Source organism: Leucopleurus acutus (assembly GCF_964270905.1).
Source record: "Leucopleurus acutus genome assembly, chromosome: 17".
In the NCBI taxonomy this organism is placed as follows: domain Eukaryota; kingdom Metazoa; phylum Chordata; class Mammalia; order Artiodactyla; family Delphinidae; genus Leucopleurus; species Leucopleurus acutus.
In genome coordinates, this window is record NC_139159.1 from 37,361,158 (window position 1) to 37,380,607 (window position 19,450).

The 19,450-nt window shown below is 34.9% G+C and overlaps 1 protein-coding gene across 2 annotated transcripts in view; it reads right to left on the minus strand.

Moving 5' to 3' along the window:
- Window positions 1-1,585: 1,585 nt before the first annotated feature.
- The window catches only part of NBN (nibrin), a 45,407-nt gene continuing 27,542 nt past the window's right edge, over window positions 1,586-19,450 (minus strand). For both annotated transcript variants that reach the window (XM_082859128.1, XM_082859127.1), the window contains exons 10-15: window positions 17,845-18,120; window positions 15,455-15,890; window positions 10,239-10,394; window positions 8,853-8,966; window positions 2,896-2,945; window positions 1,586-1,740 (exon numbers count right to left, since the gene is read on the minus strand). In XM_082859128.1, coding sequence (XP_082715254.1) covers window positions 1,710-1,740; window positions 2,896-2,945; window positions 8,853-8,966; window positions 10,239-10,394; window positions 15,455-15,890; window positions 17,845-18,120 — 1,063 coding nt within the window. In that variant the 3' untranslated portion in view covers window positions 1,586-1,709. The remainder of the gene's footprint in view (window positions 1,741-2,895; window positions 2,946-8,852; window positions 8,967-10,238; window positions 10,395-15,454; window positions 15,891-17,844; window positions 18,121-19,450) is intronic.

The following is a 19,450-nucleotide window of genomic DNA, read 5'->3' on the forward strand; positions in this document are numbered from 1 at the left end:
ACCACCTAAAGGCCCAGGTCAAAAATGGGGGCAGAGTTCCCACTCATCTGACTAAGAAAGGGAGGTGGCAAGTTACACCTCCCCTCTTTCTCCTAAAACATGTAAAGGCTTACAAAAGAGTCCCCCAAAAATCCAAGGGAAAAGGTACACACCTTATGCAAGGATGGGTGTGACTGAAGTTGTTCAGGGCAGAGCTAAGAGCTTTATAAAAACTGTGCAGCACTGAAGGATCTATGCAAAGCAATGGCAAACATCTTTCATCTATTTAACAATACTTTCTAAGCTAAACAGAACTTAAAGGGAATTTTAAAAACTCAGTCAGTTCTGGAGTGTTTGAGCTTTTAGACTACTCCTAGAAAGTTAGAGAGACCATTATTCATTTATCTTTGAATTCTTTCAATGTTGTGGAGGGTAATGTTTTATATAAAATACACATTTAATAATGTTTCCTAAACAAAGAATTTGAAGGGATAATAAAACGAAGAAACAAGAAAAAGCTAGGACATTTAAAAACTATGTCCTGAAAGGAAATAACATGTTCTGAAGGCTGGTCAAGGGTGCAAAGTATATTAGTCAGATACTTAAATATGGTGACTTCCCTTGACTGTATATGAAGGAACACTAAATCTTCCATGAAGGCTTAGCAACACTACAAACTAATTTATGATATAACTTTTCACGCTAGGCTATCTCTCACAACCTAAAAAGGGGTGGCAGAACCTACGTGAAACTAGGAAGTTTTCAGTCAGTATAAAAAGCATGTTCTACCTCCTAAGACAAAATGCATCAGTCCTTAGAGCAGGTAAAAAGACTTTACCCTAATTATAATGTACAGCCAAAGCTGTCTATATGACAAAATGTGGAAAAAGACATTCTTTTTTTCTTACCATCTCCCTTTAAGGTAGAAAGAAGACGATCTTACCATTTCTACTTTATAGATACAAAAACTAGGATTCTAAAAGGCTCAAAACACCCAGCTCAGTAAGACCACCAAATAGGTCTTATCTCATTCTAGTGAGATCTATCCAGAAGCTTGATGAAGTCTTCCACTATCATTCCCAGTACTAGAATAATATGTGGGTGACATCTTCAACAATGAAATCCATTTCACTTGGGTTACTTCAGCTCAGGGAAGACTATGGCATAATGGAAAAGAAAAAAATAATAAACAGAAAAAAATTATGTTTTGATATGACTATAACCTTCCAATCTAGTCAGTGAAGAAGAATAAGGTACAGAACACTGTATATATTATGCTATCATTTTATAGGAAATTACTGAAAAATGATATGCAGAGAAATTTGAATAGACATTAAAAATCTCTGTAAAGACTCATAAGAAATGAGTGTCATGGATTTTTTCAGAGGAGGGGAAACGAATAGCTAGGACAGTGGTAGAAGGGAGACCTTTTAATCTTTTACCCTTTTTATACTTTTAGAATTTTGAACTGTGACCACAGTAACTATTCAATAAGTTAAAGTAACGTTTAAAAATGAAAAAAACATTATTATAAAAGATAACAAAGACTGAAAACAGAATAAACAATACTAATTGTCACACACAAAAGAAATGGAGTTTTGTTCATTTTATTTAACAAATTTAGGTCATAAACTTAAATCTTCTATACACTATATGCATGTATCCCAGAGGAAACTCGATGTGAATACTTGATAGGAAATGTTTTTCCATGGCTTCTTCATAAAACCCTGTTATCTTCTCCTTTTTACATTAGGATTGTATCTGCAAAGAAAGAAACAGTTAAATGATATCTAGATAAATGACAGCATTCCTTTCACTTTTGAAGTTAAAGGGCTTTCAAAACATAGACATACTTCTGCAAACAGAAATGAGAATGCTAATTTTATCCTTGGGATCAGATATTAAGCACTGACATTTTTACTGTCATTTATCCTTTTGATGCTGCTTTGATGAATATTTGGTAAAACATCATCAAAAAAATCCTGTAAAAGCACTAAAATAATTAATGAAACAGTTTAAAAATTAATACATGTTTTTATACTTCCTCCAGGATGGCTGCAAACAGACCTCTCCACTCTCAAATTAAATTATATCATTTTCACCAAGAGCATAATGAACCTCAAATATAATTATAAAGTCTTCTCCTATAACAAACAATGTAGTTGGGTAACTATTCCCATCTGACTTGTACTTATGAAAAATCAGCACCATTTGTCAACATTTTCATCAATGATTCACACTGTCAATAATGAAATTAAAGAATCAAATTGGTTACAAAACAGACTCAAAAATACAGTATTTCTTGCGAAAATGTTATTCTCCCCTAGCCAGTATCTACCTACAATATTGTTTATGAATATTTGTGAGCTAATTATTATAATGTTTGTTGGGTCTGCAGGAATGCTGAAAATGTTAAATCAGAATTAAATTATAATCATCCATTATAACTCCTCTAACCCTCCCACAAAAACCTGCTTTGAAACTCTAATCCAGCTTCTTATTTTTATGTATGTGCCAACTAAAACTAACAAATGGTCTGGTATTTTACTTGTCTTATTTCAAAACCCCATTCATTCATAATTCTACTCAGAGCTGAAAATCTCACAAATTTATCAGCCAAATTCACCCAGCTCAGGACCCTTCTTTTGCCTAAATGCCCCAAATAAATTTTAAATATCTTGTGATACAGTATAAGTGAATTAAGCTCAAACCTAGAAGCTATATCCAGTAAACCTAATTATGAGGTGCTCAAGTAGTAAAAAGAAATACCTATATTAAAAACAAGACAAAATATTCTTTCGGTGAAGGTACTGAAGTGTCTATTTCTAAGGATAGAAGAAACAAATATTTAAACTCTATCAATAGAACTGAATTTTATATACAAAGATTCAGGAGAAAGCTGAAATTAAACTTTACCTAAAGAGTTCATCGGCAAGAGATTCTTCTTTTGCATGTTGATTTTGCACCTGTCAAAATTAACATAGTTTCAGAAACTTGCTAAGTGATGAAAATATAGTTAATGAAATTGCCATGCTGGGTGATCACAGGTCACCAGGTCTGTAAGTTTTTGCCTCTATGACTTCTTGCCCATTCAACAGGTCTGTTCCGTATTCACTTCATGCCAAGATTACTGCAAAAGTCCTCTAATTGAATAACTTTCTCCAGCCAATCTCCTCTCAAAGGCAACCAACACATACATTGATAGCTTGTTGAGTTTTTAAACATTTTTTTCCAGGAGAACCCTTTTACTAAATGAAATTTCAGTGTTTTGAGATCATACCACTGATGGAGGGGCTGAGAGGGCAATATTTACCCCACCTTCAACCAGAGCAGCTCTGCAGGTAAAGTGGCTCTCTTCCTCACAGCCCCAAATCAGGACTCAGAAGTTGCTGCTGAATCACCTCACCCACAAAATAATTTAAAACACAAACTCACCAAACTCCTAAAGTACCTTTGACAGTTAGGACTGGAAATACCTTGTGCTGGGTGCATCTTCCTAAAGTCCAGTATGATGGACTTCAGTATATATGATCCTATCATGTGCCATGATCCTATCATGTGCCATTCAAAACCCTTCAATGACTTCTCCCACCTACCAAAGAAAACACAAACTCTTGAGTCTGACCCTTAAATGGGAAAGGCTCTTCATAACCTGGCTCCATTCTACTTCCTCAATCACTTCTCACTCTTCTCTTCATGAACCCTGTATGCCAGTTAAACTGAATCACACAAAAAGACAAAACAAACAAAACAAACAAAAAACCAGGCTCACCTCCGAACAAATATACTGGGACCCTCTCTGCTTTTGTTCATGACAAAAAATGTGATACAGTATCCTCCTCTTTCCACATCTGACCATCTTTCAAGGTGCATTCACTCAATAATTGTTTAGTGTCTACTATGCATCAAGGAACATGTTCTTCACCTCTTTAACAATGGCTTTCTAATCCTCTTCATTTAAAAGTAAGTCTGCTATGAAGAACTCCCACAGAACTTTACCTATGTGACTCCTAGATGTTCATCAATTTCTATCTTCTGTTATAATTATTTATATCACATCTCCACTAAAAAACTGTAAGTTCTCTGAATGCAGATACTGTTTGTTTACTGTAAGTAATTTACATTTGTGTACTTCCAGACACTATCTTAAAACTGTTTCTAAAAAGAACTCATTTAATCTTCATATAATCTCATTACTACTTTTACACTATTATTCCAATTGTAACCAATAAGGAAACAGAGACTTAGGTTAAGTACATTGTAGAAAATCAAAAAATTGTCATATGGAAGAACTGGGATTGACCAGGTCTCCTTGAATAAAAGCACCAGCTATTAACCAGGCTGTTACACTGCTTCTGAGTCTTTGGAAAGGGCCTAGAAGACTTGCAGGGATTCAAACTTATAGAATGATTTTCTATTCATACAGTGAAATGTCAAACTGAAATTACATCTTTTACATTTTCTAATAAGTATAGCAGAACACAAATGGGAAGGCACATGATTTTCATAAAGCAGTTGTCAAAAAAGCTGCTGGTATCATTCTCCTAAATATTATTAAAGGCTTCCTAGTAAGGGATGTGAATTTTAAAGTTTAAATAGTAAAGAAAAATCAGCTTTATCTTATATATCTTACTAAAATCATTAAGTAAAAAAGTATTAAAAACCAGAAATCCTCCTATTACTGGCATTTTTCAGTGGCTTGGGAGAACTACAAATCACAGTCTTTCAAAAGTCAAATCAGGTTGGGTAGAGGTCAAAGAGTTATTACGTTTAATGCACAGAATAAAAATATCCTATATTCAAAGAAAGTTTGGGAACTAAGTGATTATGAAAACTAAGACCGGTCTGCAGCAAAAGAAGAAAAAGGAGGGCTAAAAAAGAACAAAGGCAGGGAATACAAAAGAGTAGCTAGAGCAAGCCTAGGGAAACATCAAGACAGTAGCACATTTATACATAGAAGCTGCAGTCATGTAGAAGAACAAAGTCAACTCTATTATCTTAGAGAGCAAATCCTACCTAGAGCACCTAAAATTGTTCTGGCAAAAAAAGGAGAGATTTGGTAGAATAAATCTAGGACACAGCCTCTCTACTAATGCTAATGAAATAAATGAAAGATAGGAAAAAGTCAGCAGCTGCACCATCATTCTGTCAACTCCTCCCCATCCAAGAACAAATAAAACTCGACAGCTATAATTAATCAAGAAGCACATAACCCCACGCCACAAACTTCAAAAAGGTGGCTGTGCAAAGAACCAAAAGATTAATGCAACTGATTCCTAACCCTCCCCCAACTCATTGAAAAGTGCTACGGAAGTGTCCAAACCTGAGAATTCTTACTAATAATACAAATTTGGGAAAAAGTAGCCTGAGCAGGAAAGAGAAAACAACTGCTGGTGGACTGCTGGGAGGGGACTAATGGCATGGAGAGGTAAGTGGGACTGACACTGACCAAAGGCATAGGCTCCAGGCATCCCTGACAAATTAGGCAAATAACCTAAAATGTAAGTTATTCTCTTCTGGGATAAGATATACTCCCTGGTACATATTTAATTCCAGTTCCAAGAAAGAGCTGCACACAGCTTTACATTACCCTCGCCTTTCCTCAATTCAATGTTTTCAGGCAATAGAAACTAGATGGGACATGCAATGTGCCTTTGACTGAACATGCTGCCATACCAACAGTATGGAGGCATCAGGATAATTCTGTTTTTTATGAACAAGCTAAGATGGGTAGGAGTGATTTCAACGACATTCAATTTTTGCCTCACAAACTGGTTTCAGAATGTAATAATTCCTGCAATAAGATGTCATATAATGTTTCACACAGCAAACAATATCTGGAAAGGGTATTTTACTTTAAATAGCTGCAAGATGAAAGAAAACAGGAAAGCCACTCCACATCCAGATGGAAAAAAAGAGAGAGAGACTGGAATAGAACCTGCAAAAGACAGTTAAAGAACCTGGTCTGAAACAAATAATAACCCATAAATAAAAAATAAATAAAATTAATAAGAACATGAATGCAATAAAATAAGAAAAAGAAAGTTAAATATAGAAAAAACACAATGAAATGAAATGGGAATGAAGGCTAAGTAAACAAACCGAGAACTCTAATAACACCATTTCAGAATTAAATAAATGAGAAATAGCTAACACTGTTTCCACTGTTATAAATGCTTTATTAAGTAGTATCGTATGTTATTCTCACAAAAAGCCTGTGAAATGGAGGTACTATTATTATTCCCATTCTGCAAAGGAGGAAACAGAAGGATAAAGAAGTAATTTCCTCAAGGTCACATAACATAGCTGGTGAGGAACAGAAGAGACACAACTGAAATTTGGATTTCTGATATAGTGAAAGAGCTTAAGAAAACCACAATGAACGTAGAAGAAATGCATGTGAAGGGCAAAGGTGATTTAATAAAAGGAGAGTTATGTCCTAAATGTAGAGAACCCAGCAAATATAAAAATGTTTTTAAAGATGTAATAGAAAAGTTCCTTGAAATAAAAAAAGAACTGCACCTACAAATCAAAATAGCATACTTTACTCTGGGAAAAATGAAGGGAGAATGATCAACACTGAGATATATTCTGACTGTTACTGACTTTCAAGCCTAAGAAGGAATACTGAAGGCATGCAAGTCACCTAAAAAGGGAGAAAAGGGGCACTGGCACGAGGTGCGGGCGGGGAAGCAGAGGAAGCACAAATAATTTCCTCACTCTTCACAGTAGGAGCCAACAAACAGTATCTAAAATCAAAATATGTAGTTTGAAACAAATACTGATTCTAACCTGATAGTGTTTTTCTTATTTAGGGATCTCAGGAAATATCTGGAAGGAAGAAACATTTATACGAATTCAGCAATGCTTTCGGTTTTACTTCCTTCTATCAATCTCTCTCCTTCCCTTCCTACATTATCCCTCCCTGCCTCCACTCCTCCTCAATAAACAGACGTCTGGAACATTATGTATTTAATGTCTAAATGGGTACTTAGGATTTTCACTTCTTCATTCTTTTGTGTACTACCGTAATTATTTGAAATGCACATTTATAAAATGGCAAAGCCAGTTATCCTTTCAAAAAAGAATGAAGTGAAGGATGGTACCTCCATCCTTCCATTTTCTGACATTAAAAATCCTGACAACCCCATTTTTGAGTGACGTAACAATTTTTTGATTAAAAAAAGCATGTTTAAAAACAAATTTCTGAATACTACATTAAACCCATAATAAAGCAAAATGTAAATCCTGAGATGTTACCAAGTACCAAAGCCAGCTTTTGCCCTGCCCCGGGGGGATCTACAAAGCAGGAAAAAACCCAGGCTCTCCTTTGATGTCTGTACAGGAAATGAGCATTATTAAAGAAAATCCAAGATAAATAGAATAAAAGACTCCAGCACTAAAGGGCGAAAGAGGAACAAACTCTACAACACAAAAGGAGACAGCAAAGAAATTTGCCTATCTTGACCCTGACACAGGGTGAAAGAAAGAAATAAAAAATCTCACTATGTTTATAATGACAAGGTAGCCTTCACCCAAGCTTCTGGTCCAAATACATTAACTACCTGAATGATCCAAAAACATCACAAGCAGAGATTAAAGTAGTCTCATATTGGTAGAACAAGATTGGCAGACACAAACTTATCTTTTCTGGAGGAAATAAACCTCAAATTAGGACTTAAGGAATTCCCATAGATCAAGTTCCAAGGAAAATGAGCAGTTCACATTCAAAGATCACAAAATACATACTTGGAAACAAGGCACCATAAGAGAGAACTAGATTAAACAGATCAACACTTTAGGTATTGGTATCATTGGGAAAAGAATACAAGAGAGGAACTTTAAAATGTCAGCAGGGAACAAGATTTAGAAATAAATGGCAAAGATTTCCAGAAATGAAAAAATCCAATAGGTTGAATGAAAACTCAGTGGATGAATGAAATACCAACCAGACAGAGCTGAAGAGAGAAGTACTAAACTGGAAGACAATCTAAAGAAATTACCAAAGTACAATCCAAAGAAACAAAGCAGTGAAATATACAGAAAGGAGCTAAGATACATTGAGAAGAAAGTGGGATTTAACTTATGTCACATCAGAGTGCAAGAAAGAGATATTGTCCCTACCCCCTAATTACCAAACAGCGCTACTTCAAACAGCCCATTGAGATGACCAATGGAGCCCACCTTTGGGTTTCAGTAGCACCGGATAATCACGCAATACAAAGACTAAGAAGAAGACTTTCTACCTTTGGATATGGACTCTGATTACCTCTCAATTCAATGGTCATGTGTTTCTGAATTCTAAACTTCCACGTAGTACTTCTATATTAAAAAGCTCCCAACTTTAATGAATTTTTTTCAAATTCACCAGTTTAAAAAAAGGGGTTGAAAGAATTATGGATCACGTGGACAGTCTTGTTATATAACATACACTAGTACTCAAAACACCCAGGAAGAAAGTAAAAGAAGCATATTTTTGTATTCTTCCCTGTGAGTTCTCATTATAGTAGTTTATAAATATTTACTTGCAGCCAATAGCTGTAAAACAGTGAGTTTTTGGAAACCACATTCTAACATGGAGAGCTGTAAAGCAGTTCATATTTTCCCAAAAGAGCACTGTAACTGAGGTTTGGTTTCCTGAGGCTTAGATGGCATATTAGATAGGATATGATCAATAAATCTAGAAGTCCCTTAATGAAGTGTTATGGAAAGGTACAAATTAATCTTAATGCTCTGTAACTCACGAATTTTTCTGAAAGAATAACCTTAGGTCACTCATCTTAAGTTTGGTTTTAAGAAGAATTTGCTCTAAGGAAATCACAAGGGATCAAAATACAAATCAAACAAGTTACTGGGTCTTACTTCCTACTAACCTCCATTTCCTGCCTCAACCACTCCTCTAATTCTGTAGTCTTTCGGGTATGATGAGCTATTAGATCTGATCCTCCAATGATGTGTGGAAGTTTCCCTGCTCCAGGAAATTTGACCTGTTAAATAGTAAACCTTGGTAAATGCACTAAAAAATTGACAATCTTTTTTTTAAAAAAGCTTAAAAAAACAAAGACTGTAAATCACATATAAGTACTAAAGATGTTTATATATTATAAATGAAAATGAGTGTGAGAGGAAATAGAGCTGTTTCATTGATTTGAGTATATACAGAAAAAGTCAAACAAATTCTTTCACTAGAGGCAATCCAGTTAAGCTTCTTTTTATTGAGTATTATTGATTGTTGTTTGGTAACTTAATTTTAAAAATTAGTATGCCTTTTGAATTTTGATTTAACAATGAGATTTTGCAACACGATACTGAACATGAAGTAAACATGCATTAATACAGACTGGATCAGAAATATTCTCTTAGAACAACAAATATTGTATATTAATGCATATATGTGGAACCTAGAAAAATGGTACAGATGAACCGGTTTGCAGGGCAGAAATAGAGACACAGATGTAGAGAACAAACGTTATGGTCACCAACGGGGGAAAGTGGCAGGGGGTGGTGGTAGTGGTGGGATGAACTGGGAGATTCTGATTGACATATATACACTAATATGTATAAAATGGATAACTAATAAGAACCTGCTGTATAAAAAATAAATAAAATTCAAAAAAAAAGGGAAAAAAATTCTCTTAAATATCTTGTCAGTTCCTAAAGGAGGAGGAACTCAGATCTGATATTCAGTATACTTATTTATATTTTGTTTAATATACACACGTAATAATAAAATGCCTAGTTTTCATTATTGAATGTGCTCAGTTAGTTTGAACAAATCTGTTATTGTCACAAAGTCCTAAGTTAAAGAACGTCTTCAGGTAGTCATAGATTAATATTAGAAAATAGGAGGACCTGGGGATTCCCTGGCAGTTCAGTGGTTAGCACCCCACACGTTCACCGCTGAGGACACAGGTCTGATTCCGGGTTGGGGAACTAGGATCCCGCAAGCCATGCTGTGCGGCCAAAAGACATTAAAAAAAAAAAAGAACTAGGAGGACACTGTTGATACAGCCAAAAGCCTGCTGCTTAAGGTAGAAAAAACCAGGTAAGCAGCAACCTTTAAAGAATTCAACCTTAATAAAATTTGTTTTATATATTCATTTAAGTGTCAGTTTATGTCCTTAGTAGTTTTTAACTGTTTTAAGCAGAAGAAATAGCATCACTTTTCAACATAAACTGCTTTTATTACTAGTTAGCATATTTCTAAAAACATTTCAAACACTGGCCTCTTGTGATATTTTAGTTAAAGGAATACATACCTTTTTGAATTTCTTGAAATTCTTTAGTTCACCATAATCATTATTTACACTGGATGCATTTCTGGAAGTAGAGTTACGAACCACCAGTGACCTAAATTCAGTCAGTAACACCGTCTTTGGAAGCATCTCACCATCACCCTGAAGTTCATCATTGTTCTTAAATGGTGTTAAGATGGAGAGAAGAAATTAGAAGGAAAAGGAAAATTACTTGTCATTTAGGAATTTACAGAAAAAAGTTCAAATACCCACAAAAACAGTAAAAAAAAAAAAAAAAAAAAAAAAAAAAAGGTTTATTTCTGGCACCTGCTTTGTACTTGAAATCAAATCATATCTATTTCAAAACCAGAAAATTACTCAATTACTCTACAACTTTAGAAACATTTATAACACATTATCTATGAGAGAAGGCTAAAAAACCATAGTGTTTGAAATTTAGTAGCATATTCTAATAAAAATCATCCCAATAAATAATTTATCTTCTTGTATACATTTTCTTGGCAAGAAATAGTCTGCTTCTTTTCATTAAAACCATACACCACGATTATTATACAATCCATCCTAGAAGTTCTCTATACTATGTTTAAGGTTTCTTGGATTTTCAATAATTTATATTTTTTATTATTTTGGACACCTCAAAAAAAGTCAATCATTAATTCTGGGCACACTACCTCATTAACTGAAAGCCACTTTTTTATTCCAGATTAATAATTATTAAATCAGCTTGAAGATTCCTTCCTGTTGCTGGAAGAGATTCTTTATGTCACTTACTATTAACTAACTAGTTAGTTACATATCCACATTCTTACAGCTGCTCAAGGCTATCTTAGTTTTTAAAACTGCTTTACTATATATCCATTTGGAAGCTGCTAACAGGACTAAGATAAAAACAGTCAGGGAGAGAAGAAAAAAGGGAAAAGTCAAAAGAAAAGGTTCATGCGACAGTGTAATCAGGAACTCAAAATAACAATGGCCTAATACTTTTGTATTTTGTTTTAGAGTTTACAAATATTTCATTACTCTTTTGGATATAAACAACAACCCTGTTGTAAAAGTGTTAACCTGATTTTATAAACAAAAGACTTGAGGTTCATAAATGTGAAACTGTTGTTTTCAAGGTCACTATCTATGGAGTAGAGGGCAGGGAATTACACTCAGGCTTTGTCCATACTCTTTTTGCTATACCATGGTTATAATACGATCTATCCATTTCCAGAGGAGGCATAATTATGAAATAGATCAAAATTATAGAAAGAGAATCAATTAATCCTAAGAATATATAGACTGACAGAAATTGATGCAATGATGGTCCATACAAGTCAAATCTTTATAAAAATAAAATACAAATCCCTCACAGATAGTTCTTTAGTTGACCAGAGTGATTCTTGAGCTCACAATTCTTCGCAATTTCATTTTCTTGCTAAAGAAATAAAAAATATTGCTCATAAGAGTTATAAGATGGTACCTTTCTGAAAACCTTAGAGATACTCATGCCCTTGACCCAGTTATTTCACTTTCAAGCATCTTTCCTAGAGAAACTATGACGTGAGAATAGAAATATACATATAAAAAGACTGTCGTATAAGAGTAAAGAACAAGAAGCAATTTAAGTTCATACAAGTTATACATCTAAAGAATGTAATACGAGAAATGATAATAATACAAATGAATTTAAAATGGCTATAAAATTGTATTAACATTTGAGTCCAATTTGAAAAATAAGATTTAAAAAAAAATGCCAAAATATTGACTATGGTTATCTGCAGATGGCAGGATTATCAACAAACTGTAATGTTTTTCTTTATTTTTCATATTTCTACATGATCGTGTATTACTTTTACAGTCAAAAATAAAAACAAATTTTTAAAGAAGTCTATCTAAATTTATTTAGAATTGAATGTTAAGTCGTCCTTAATCCAAGACAAAAGAGTTATTTTAATTGTTCAAGATATTTATGGAGACTGCTTTGTATAAAATCATACTATCCTTCATATTCATATATCCAGACCACGTACTAGACAAAAGTATATTACACAGATAGCTTTCTAATACTTCCAATAAAAACTACAATTCCTTTGTATACAATAGGGGGGCATATCATTTTACATCAAATTTTCAATGATTCAGTAATAAAAATTCAGAAAAATTTTAATAAGTAGAAAGTTGGAAAGAAAAAGCAGGATGTACTCTGTGCTTGCTTAGAGACTAAAGAAAATTAATGCTATTTGTCAGTTGTAAGATTAAAAATTTCGATTCCAAGCCTACCATGTACCCTTTTACTGAGTATTTTCACATACATTACCCACTGGAAGTTGTTACTACAATCAGAACATTTTACTCCCCCGTACATTTTCCCCATCCTGTCCTACTCCCTCAAACTTGCTTAACCTCTTGAGCAAGTTTTTATTTCCTATCTCTGAGAATCATACTACAGCCTACCCAGACCCTTCGACTGCAAGCTTGGGACTTCTACACTCTTTCCTCTCTCATTTATCATATTGAGTCAATCACCAAGTCTTAGAGATTCTACCTCCTAAAGGCCTATCAAACTTATTCTCTCAGACTGCCTTTCATGTTAGCATGCCCAATGCCTAGAATAAATAAGTGAATGAATGACATTCTGAGAAACCTGACAAAAGAAACAGCCAAAAGAACAGAGTGGACCTTGCATTTTTGTCTCAGTTGTCAAAACCTAGCTAAGTCACTTTGGCAAGTTACTTAACTCCCACTGCAGTTTCCACATCTGTTCAATGTGTATAGTACTACTTCACTGCAGGCCGCTATAAATAGCATGATGGTATCTAGGAGGTGGTAGGTATAATTGTGAGGCTTTCAAAGATGCTATATGGTAAGAGAAGAGGAAACCTTAATTTAGAATAGAAGGATGGAAAGAGGTGAAGAAGAGCTATTCTGTAGACAGAGGTTGCTGTTAAGAGGAGGAATGTTAACAAGGATATGGAGACATGTTTGCATTTTATGGAGACTGGGAAATTGAAAGTAAGGCCAAGACCCCGACACAGTTGTCATTTACACAAGGATAAATGCCTAGCAGGGTTATCTAGCCAATAGCCCTCTATTTCAGCTTATAGTAAATCTTACAGACATGCTAGAATCCATATTTAATTCCAAAACAGAAAAATGGTAGTTCTATCATCAATATATTTTAGAAAATGCCCTTCTGATATACAGCTAAGGAATCCAATGCCAGAGAAGTATGACATTTTTGCCTTCTTAAAAGTGCAAAAAGTTTTTTAAATGAAAGGATTAAAAAATATTTTTTCTGATCATCACTTCTGTAGCTAGAAAATTTAAGTGTAATTCTATCAATTCACAAGTATCCACAAGGACCTTCAGACAACAAATTCTTAAAACAGTAAAAATGAAAGAATTAAAAATAATTTCACACTGTCTAAGGTTGATGAATTATATCAATATCAATTTCCTGGTTTTGATATTATACTTAAGTTCTGCAAGATGTTACTAGTAGGGGAAACAGGGTGAAAGGTATATGGAATCTTTCTATATAATTTCTTACAACTGCATGTGAATCAGCAATTATTTCAAAATAAAAAGTTTTAAAAAATTATCTTACATTGAAAGCAAAATTACTTTTGTTAACAATGTTCTTACTAAAAAAGTACAGTGCTAAAATACAGTGATTTAACTTTAGTATATCCAGAAGTGTGTCACAACTGAGTTGCTATTCACTCTCCAAACGTCTGTTACAACATATTTATGTTGTACCATATTTTTATTCAGAATGTCATGAATTCTAAAATAGTAAAATAAGGACAAAGGAAATTATGCTGCAGAATCGTAGAGCAAAATAAAATAATTATATTCCCTGATATCATTATACAGCATGTAAATCTTGGCCCTATCTTATTTAAGCCACTGATTTTAGAATTTTTTAAAGACAGCAAAAGGAATTCTTAACTAATACAGTGAGGGAACTTATTCTGGGAAGAAAACTGGATGTGCTGAATCAGGATCTCTGGGGCTTTGGTCTGGGAATCCCTATTTTTAAAAAGCTCAACAGGTGATTCTGATGCAGCTGGTCCACAAAATGGCATTAAGTATTCACTCATAAGGAATAACAAACACTGAGGATTTTCTACCTCATATGAAGATGCCAGTATATATGCTAAACAGGACATATATTTTGATTTTTCAATAGTAGTTATAGATTTATATCGTGCTTGATACACACTAGTTCTCAACAAATGCTTATCAAATCATTGTACCTGTGCTCTCACCTAATGAGGTAACCAGTCTACCAACAGTAGGCAACTTAATGATGCATAAAATACAAAATAAAGAGTTTTCTTAGACCAAAGTGGGTAAGACAAATATACCAACTTCATGAAAAGAGGACAGAACATTAAAGATAAAAATGAAAATTAAAAATCCCGAGTGATGTTATACATGTTCTATCCTAAAAATTCATTTAGCAGATACTTTGTTTTTACTAACTTTCTTCATCTCTCTGTGCCTGTTTACTCTATTAAAGTTCCTCCTATACTTACCATCATGGCCAAATGTCTGATATAATAAAATAGTACAGCCTGGAAATCTATTAAAACAATCATGGGGACTTCCCTGGTGGCGCAGTGGTTAAGAATCCGTCTGCCAATGCAGGGGACACGGGTTCGAGCCCTGCTCCAGGAATCTCACATGCCACGGAGCAACTAAGCCCGTGCACCACAACTACTAAGCCTGCACTCTAGAGCCCACGAGCCACAACTACTGAGCCTGCATGCCACAACTACTGAAGTCCACCCGCCTAGAGCCCATGCTCTGCAACAAGAGAAGTCACCGGAGAAGCCCGCGCACTGCAATGAAGAGTAGCCCCCGTGCACCACAACCACAACGAAGAGTAGCCCCTGCTTGCTGCAACTAGAGAAAGCTCCCGTGCAGCAACGAAGACACAGTGCAACCAAAAATAAATAAATAAATAAAATTGATTCTTTAAAAAAAAAAAATCATGAATAAGTTTTATTTGTTGTCATTTATTATATATAGTCAAGGAATCATTGTATTTTTAACATTCACCCTATCAACCAACAAATTCTTATACTTAATACTAGGTGTAAAAGATACTAATTTTTTCCCCCAAATAAACATCATGACTGCTCATACTGTCAATACAAATACCTCAAGTACTTTTTAACATTCTAAGTTCCTATTTGCAATACTTCTTATTAAAAAGTGTTACTTACAGAGATTTTATTACTTTCTGGTATTGCTTCATCATTACAAGGGCCATTTGTTTCTATATCCAATCTTGGCCTTTTTCTAATATTGACATCTTCCTCTTGTTTTTGAACTTTCACTTCAATTTCTAACTCTGGTTTTGCGTTCTTCAATAACTGTTCCAATACTTCATCTTCTATGGCTAAATCATCAATTTCTTTTCTTTTTTCTGATCTTAGTTTTTCTGTAGAGACAGATTTATTGGCAGAATTTTTCACAGTGGATTTTAAATCTATATCTGCATACGAGTTATCTGGGTTTCTTTCCACAGGCTCATTCTGCTGCTCCTTATTGTTCCATACTGAGGATGTAGTAGGCTGTGTTTGTTCTAAAAGAGAACAAGACATTTCTATTCTTGCTGATTTAGATAAAGACATTTCTTGATTTTCTTCATCCCTTTCCCTTAGGTTCAAAAAAGGAGAGAAGAAAACAAAAACAGGAAATGAACACAGCTAAGTAATTTTTTTAGTTTGGCAGTATTCAGCCCCTTCTTCATTTAATTAACAATATTCTTGGTTTTACTGATTAACAATCTCACCAGAAATAAAAAAACACATCTGAAAACAGTACATAATTCATACACACCCTACTGTTTTGATAGGACTAGTCAATTCCATGGCTTAAAAAATAGGGAAATGTCTATCTTCTTTTCTGGAAGTTGCAGTAGTTGATGAATCAGTGTGGAGGAAAAGGTAGAAAAATATAAAATACAAAAGACTTGGGGCTTCCCTGGTGGCACAGTGGTTGAGAGTCCACCTGCCGATGCAGGGGACACAGGTTCGTGCCCCGGTCCGGGAAGATCCCACGTGCCGCGGAGCGGCTGGGCCAGTGAGCCATGGCCGCTAAGCCTGCGCATCCGGAGCCTGTGCTCGGCAACGGGGGAGGCCACAACAGTGAGAGGCCTGCGTACCGTAAAAAAAAAAGACTTGTCAGAAAACAACAGCTTACTTTATAATGTAGGGAACCTGTGGACATGGAAAAATTACCTGGGACTAAATCCTGATGGGTTAATGAGAGCTAGATTCAAGATAGTAAGTCAAAGTGGCTAAATCCAGAATACAGTATAAACTATATACTGCAAGTAATATGTGAATATATGACTAAGGGTATTCTATACAATACTGTATCATTCATTCAATGAGTACTGAATACCTGACTCACTTAAACTGTACTGAGGCCCACAAAAACTTGGGTCTCTGCTCTCTAGTTTACTGGATTCATGTTGAACTGGAACAGGTAGAGTGATATTTTAATAATACTAATCTAATGTCAGGGTCCTAAATAAACCAATCAAGAAGTTTTTTGTAATAGTTTAAATGATCAGCGTTTGAACCAGAGAGCTAGCAACACGAACAGATGGAAACAGGAATTTATAAGACAAGGAAAGTAAGAATCAGCAATACTGGTTTGGGGAGGCAGAGGAGAAACAGTCAAAGATTTTGACAAAGTAAATTACAAACAAAAATATATATACAAGGCAGTGACAGGGGAGAAAGTTTTAGGCCTATGATTAGGGGAAAAAGCAGGAGATTTCTGTGGGAAAGTAGAAATGATGCTTAAAGAATAAGTCAGGACCAAATATACTGATCATCTGTAACCTGAAGTACAATACATAGCAGGACGAAAAGAAGTCCTCAAAGGGAGCAAAGGAGAAAGTCAGAGAGGCAAAAAAAAAAACCCAGGATAGGACACTACCACAAAAGCCAAGAAGAGACCAGAAGGAGAACAAAGGTTCAAGAGTTGAGTGTTACCAAAAGGCCACAAGAGGTGGCAACTTGTGTCAATGATTACTTTCAAGGATGTCATGTCAAGATGAAATATTGCGAGTTAAGAAATATTTCACATAGAAATGGGAACAATAACGATAATCTCCTCTTTATGAGAAGTTTAACAGTGATTGTAAAAGATAAAGGGCAGTAGCTAGAGGAACAAATCAAGTCAAGGGAAGGTTTTAAAAACTAAAAATGAGATAGTCTTTGAACACAGATGAAAAGGACCTAGAAGAAGATATTAAACATGCCAGAAATTAAGAATAATTGATGAAGCATGGTCCTAGAGGAAATGAGAGACATGACCAAGGGAAATAGGTAGGTCAAAAAAACTGAGGTGTGGGAAACCTCTTCTTCAAGAGAAGTAGAGCAAATGAAACAACAGAAGGAAAAAATTGAGGGAAAATGTATCTAATGACCTTAGTGAAGAAGGAGACTTGGACATTTCTGAGAGGGAATAAGCTCAAAGGGCCACAGCTTTCCACAGAAGCATACTTAAGCAGAACATGGACTCAATACCATTCTACAATAGTATAACAAATATTAATATTTTTAGACACACAGAGCAGTATTATTAAAAATTATACCTTTTTTTGGTAGATGGCTGAAAGTAGTTTTTGATGGAGTTGGTTTGCTGATGCTGAGAAGCCCAATCTCCACTTTTATTTACACCTGGGAATTTAGTTGGTGAAAGCTGACATTTTGGGATTTTCATACTAACAACAGTATTTGATACTATATTATTATTACTAGAGTTTACTTTGTGGGGTTCCTTCACAGTGGATGTTTCTTGTGAAGGTATTCTGAACTTTTGTTCCATTCCGAAGATTTTGATTTCTTTTGGCCTTTCACTCAAATTCATACTGCAGCAAAAGAAAGGAATGCAAGGTAAACAATCACATTTACAGCAATTTTTATCCAGAAACAAAGTCCTTTAAGTAGTACTAATGTAATACAGCTTTAGAACATAGTTATCTTGAGACAGTAGTTTAGTGAATATATTTTACTATCCCAAGAAAGTAGCTCCTTTGTCATCAAAGCTCCCTGAAGACAAGATACCTTTCTCTTCTTCATCCCCTATAGCACATACTGTCAGGAATGCTCTATAAAAAACTGTCAAACACACATGGAATAACAACTTAGTATCCTATTATAAATTATACCAGGTCATATACTGAAGTGATGTTTGCTTTGTTTAAAATTGTAAAATTATTTCCATGTAAAAAAATTAATAAAAACTGGAAATTTATAAAAAGAATAAGCTATCATTCCAATTTCAAATATAATGGGGTATTTAGATCACTTTTGATGAACTGATACGGTTATATTCCAACCAGATGGCAGTCTCTAGAACATAACTCTAGAGTAGAACTCTAGATCATCAGAAAAATATTTTAAACACACACACACAAACACACAGTTCTACAATGTATGGCTGAATATATACTACTTTTGCTATTCTTACTTCACCAAAAACCCCAAAGTTGTCATTCAACTGACTTCTAAGAAATTAAGTTTCTCTTTTAAAAGTTATATTAAAAGTTCTGTTTTAAAAAAATTTGTAATTTCTCTTTTAAAAGTTTTGATCTCAATACAAAACATAGGTATAGTGAAAATTTAAGTATGGTCTAATATAGTGCAATCAGAAGTATCTTCCAATACGAATAATTCATTATGGCGTATTTAAAATACACTGTCGTAAGTGAAAAATGCCATAGGATACATATGAGCTACCCTTGCTCTCCGAAAAAAAAAAAAATTCCAAAAAACTATTTTAAAAACCCTCTTCAAATAGAGAACCACTGGGCTTCCCTGGTGGCTCAGTGGTTGGGAATCCGCCTGCCAATGCAGGGGACACGGGTTTGATCCCTGGTCCAGGAAGATCCCACATGCCGTGGAGCAACTGAGCCTGTGTGCCACAACTACTGAGCTTGCGCTCTAGAGCCCGCGAGCCACGGCTACTGAGCCCGTGTGCCACAACTACTGAGGCCCGTGCACCTGGAGCCTGTGCTCCTCAACAGGAGAGGCCACCGCAGTGAGAGGCCCGCGCCCCACGGCGAAGGGTAGCCCCCGCTCGCCACAACTGGAGGGGGCCTGCGTGCAGCAGCAAAGACCCAGTGCAGCCAAAAATAAACAAATAAATTAATTAATTAAAAAAATAGAGAACCACTAAAAAAACTACCTTTATGAACA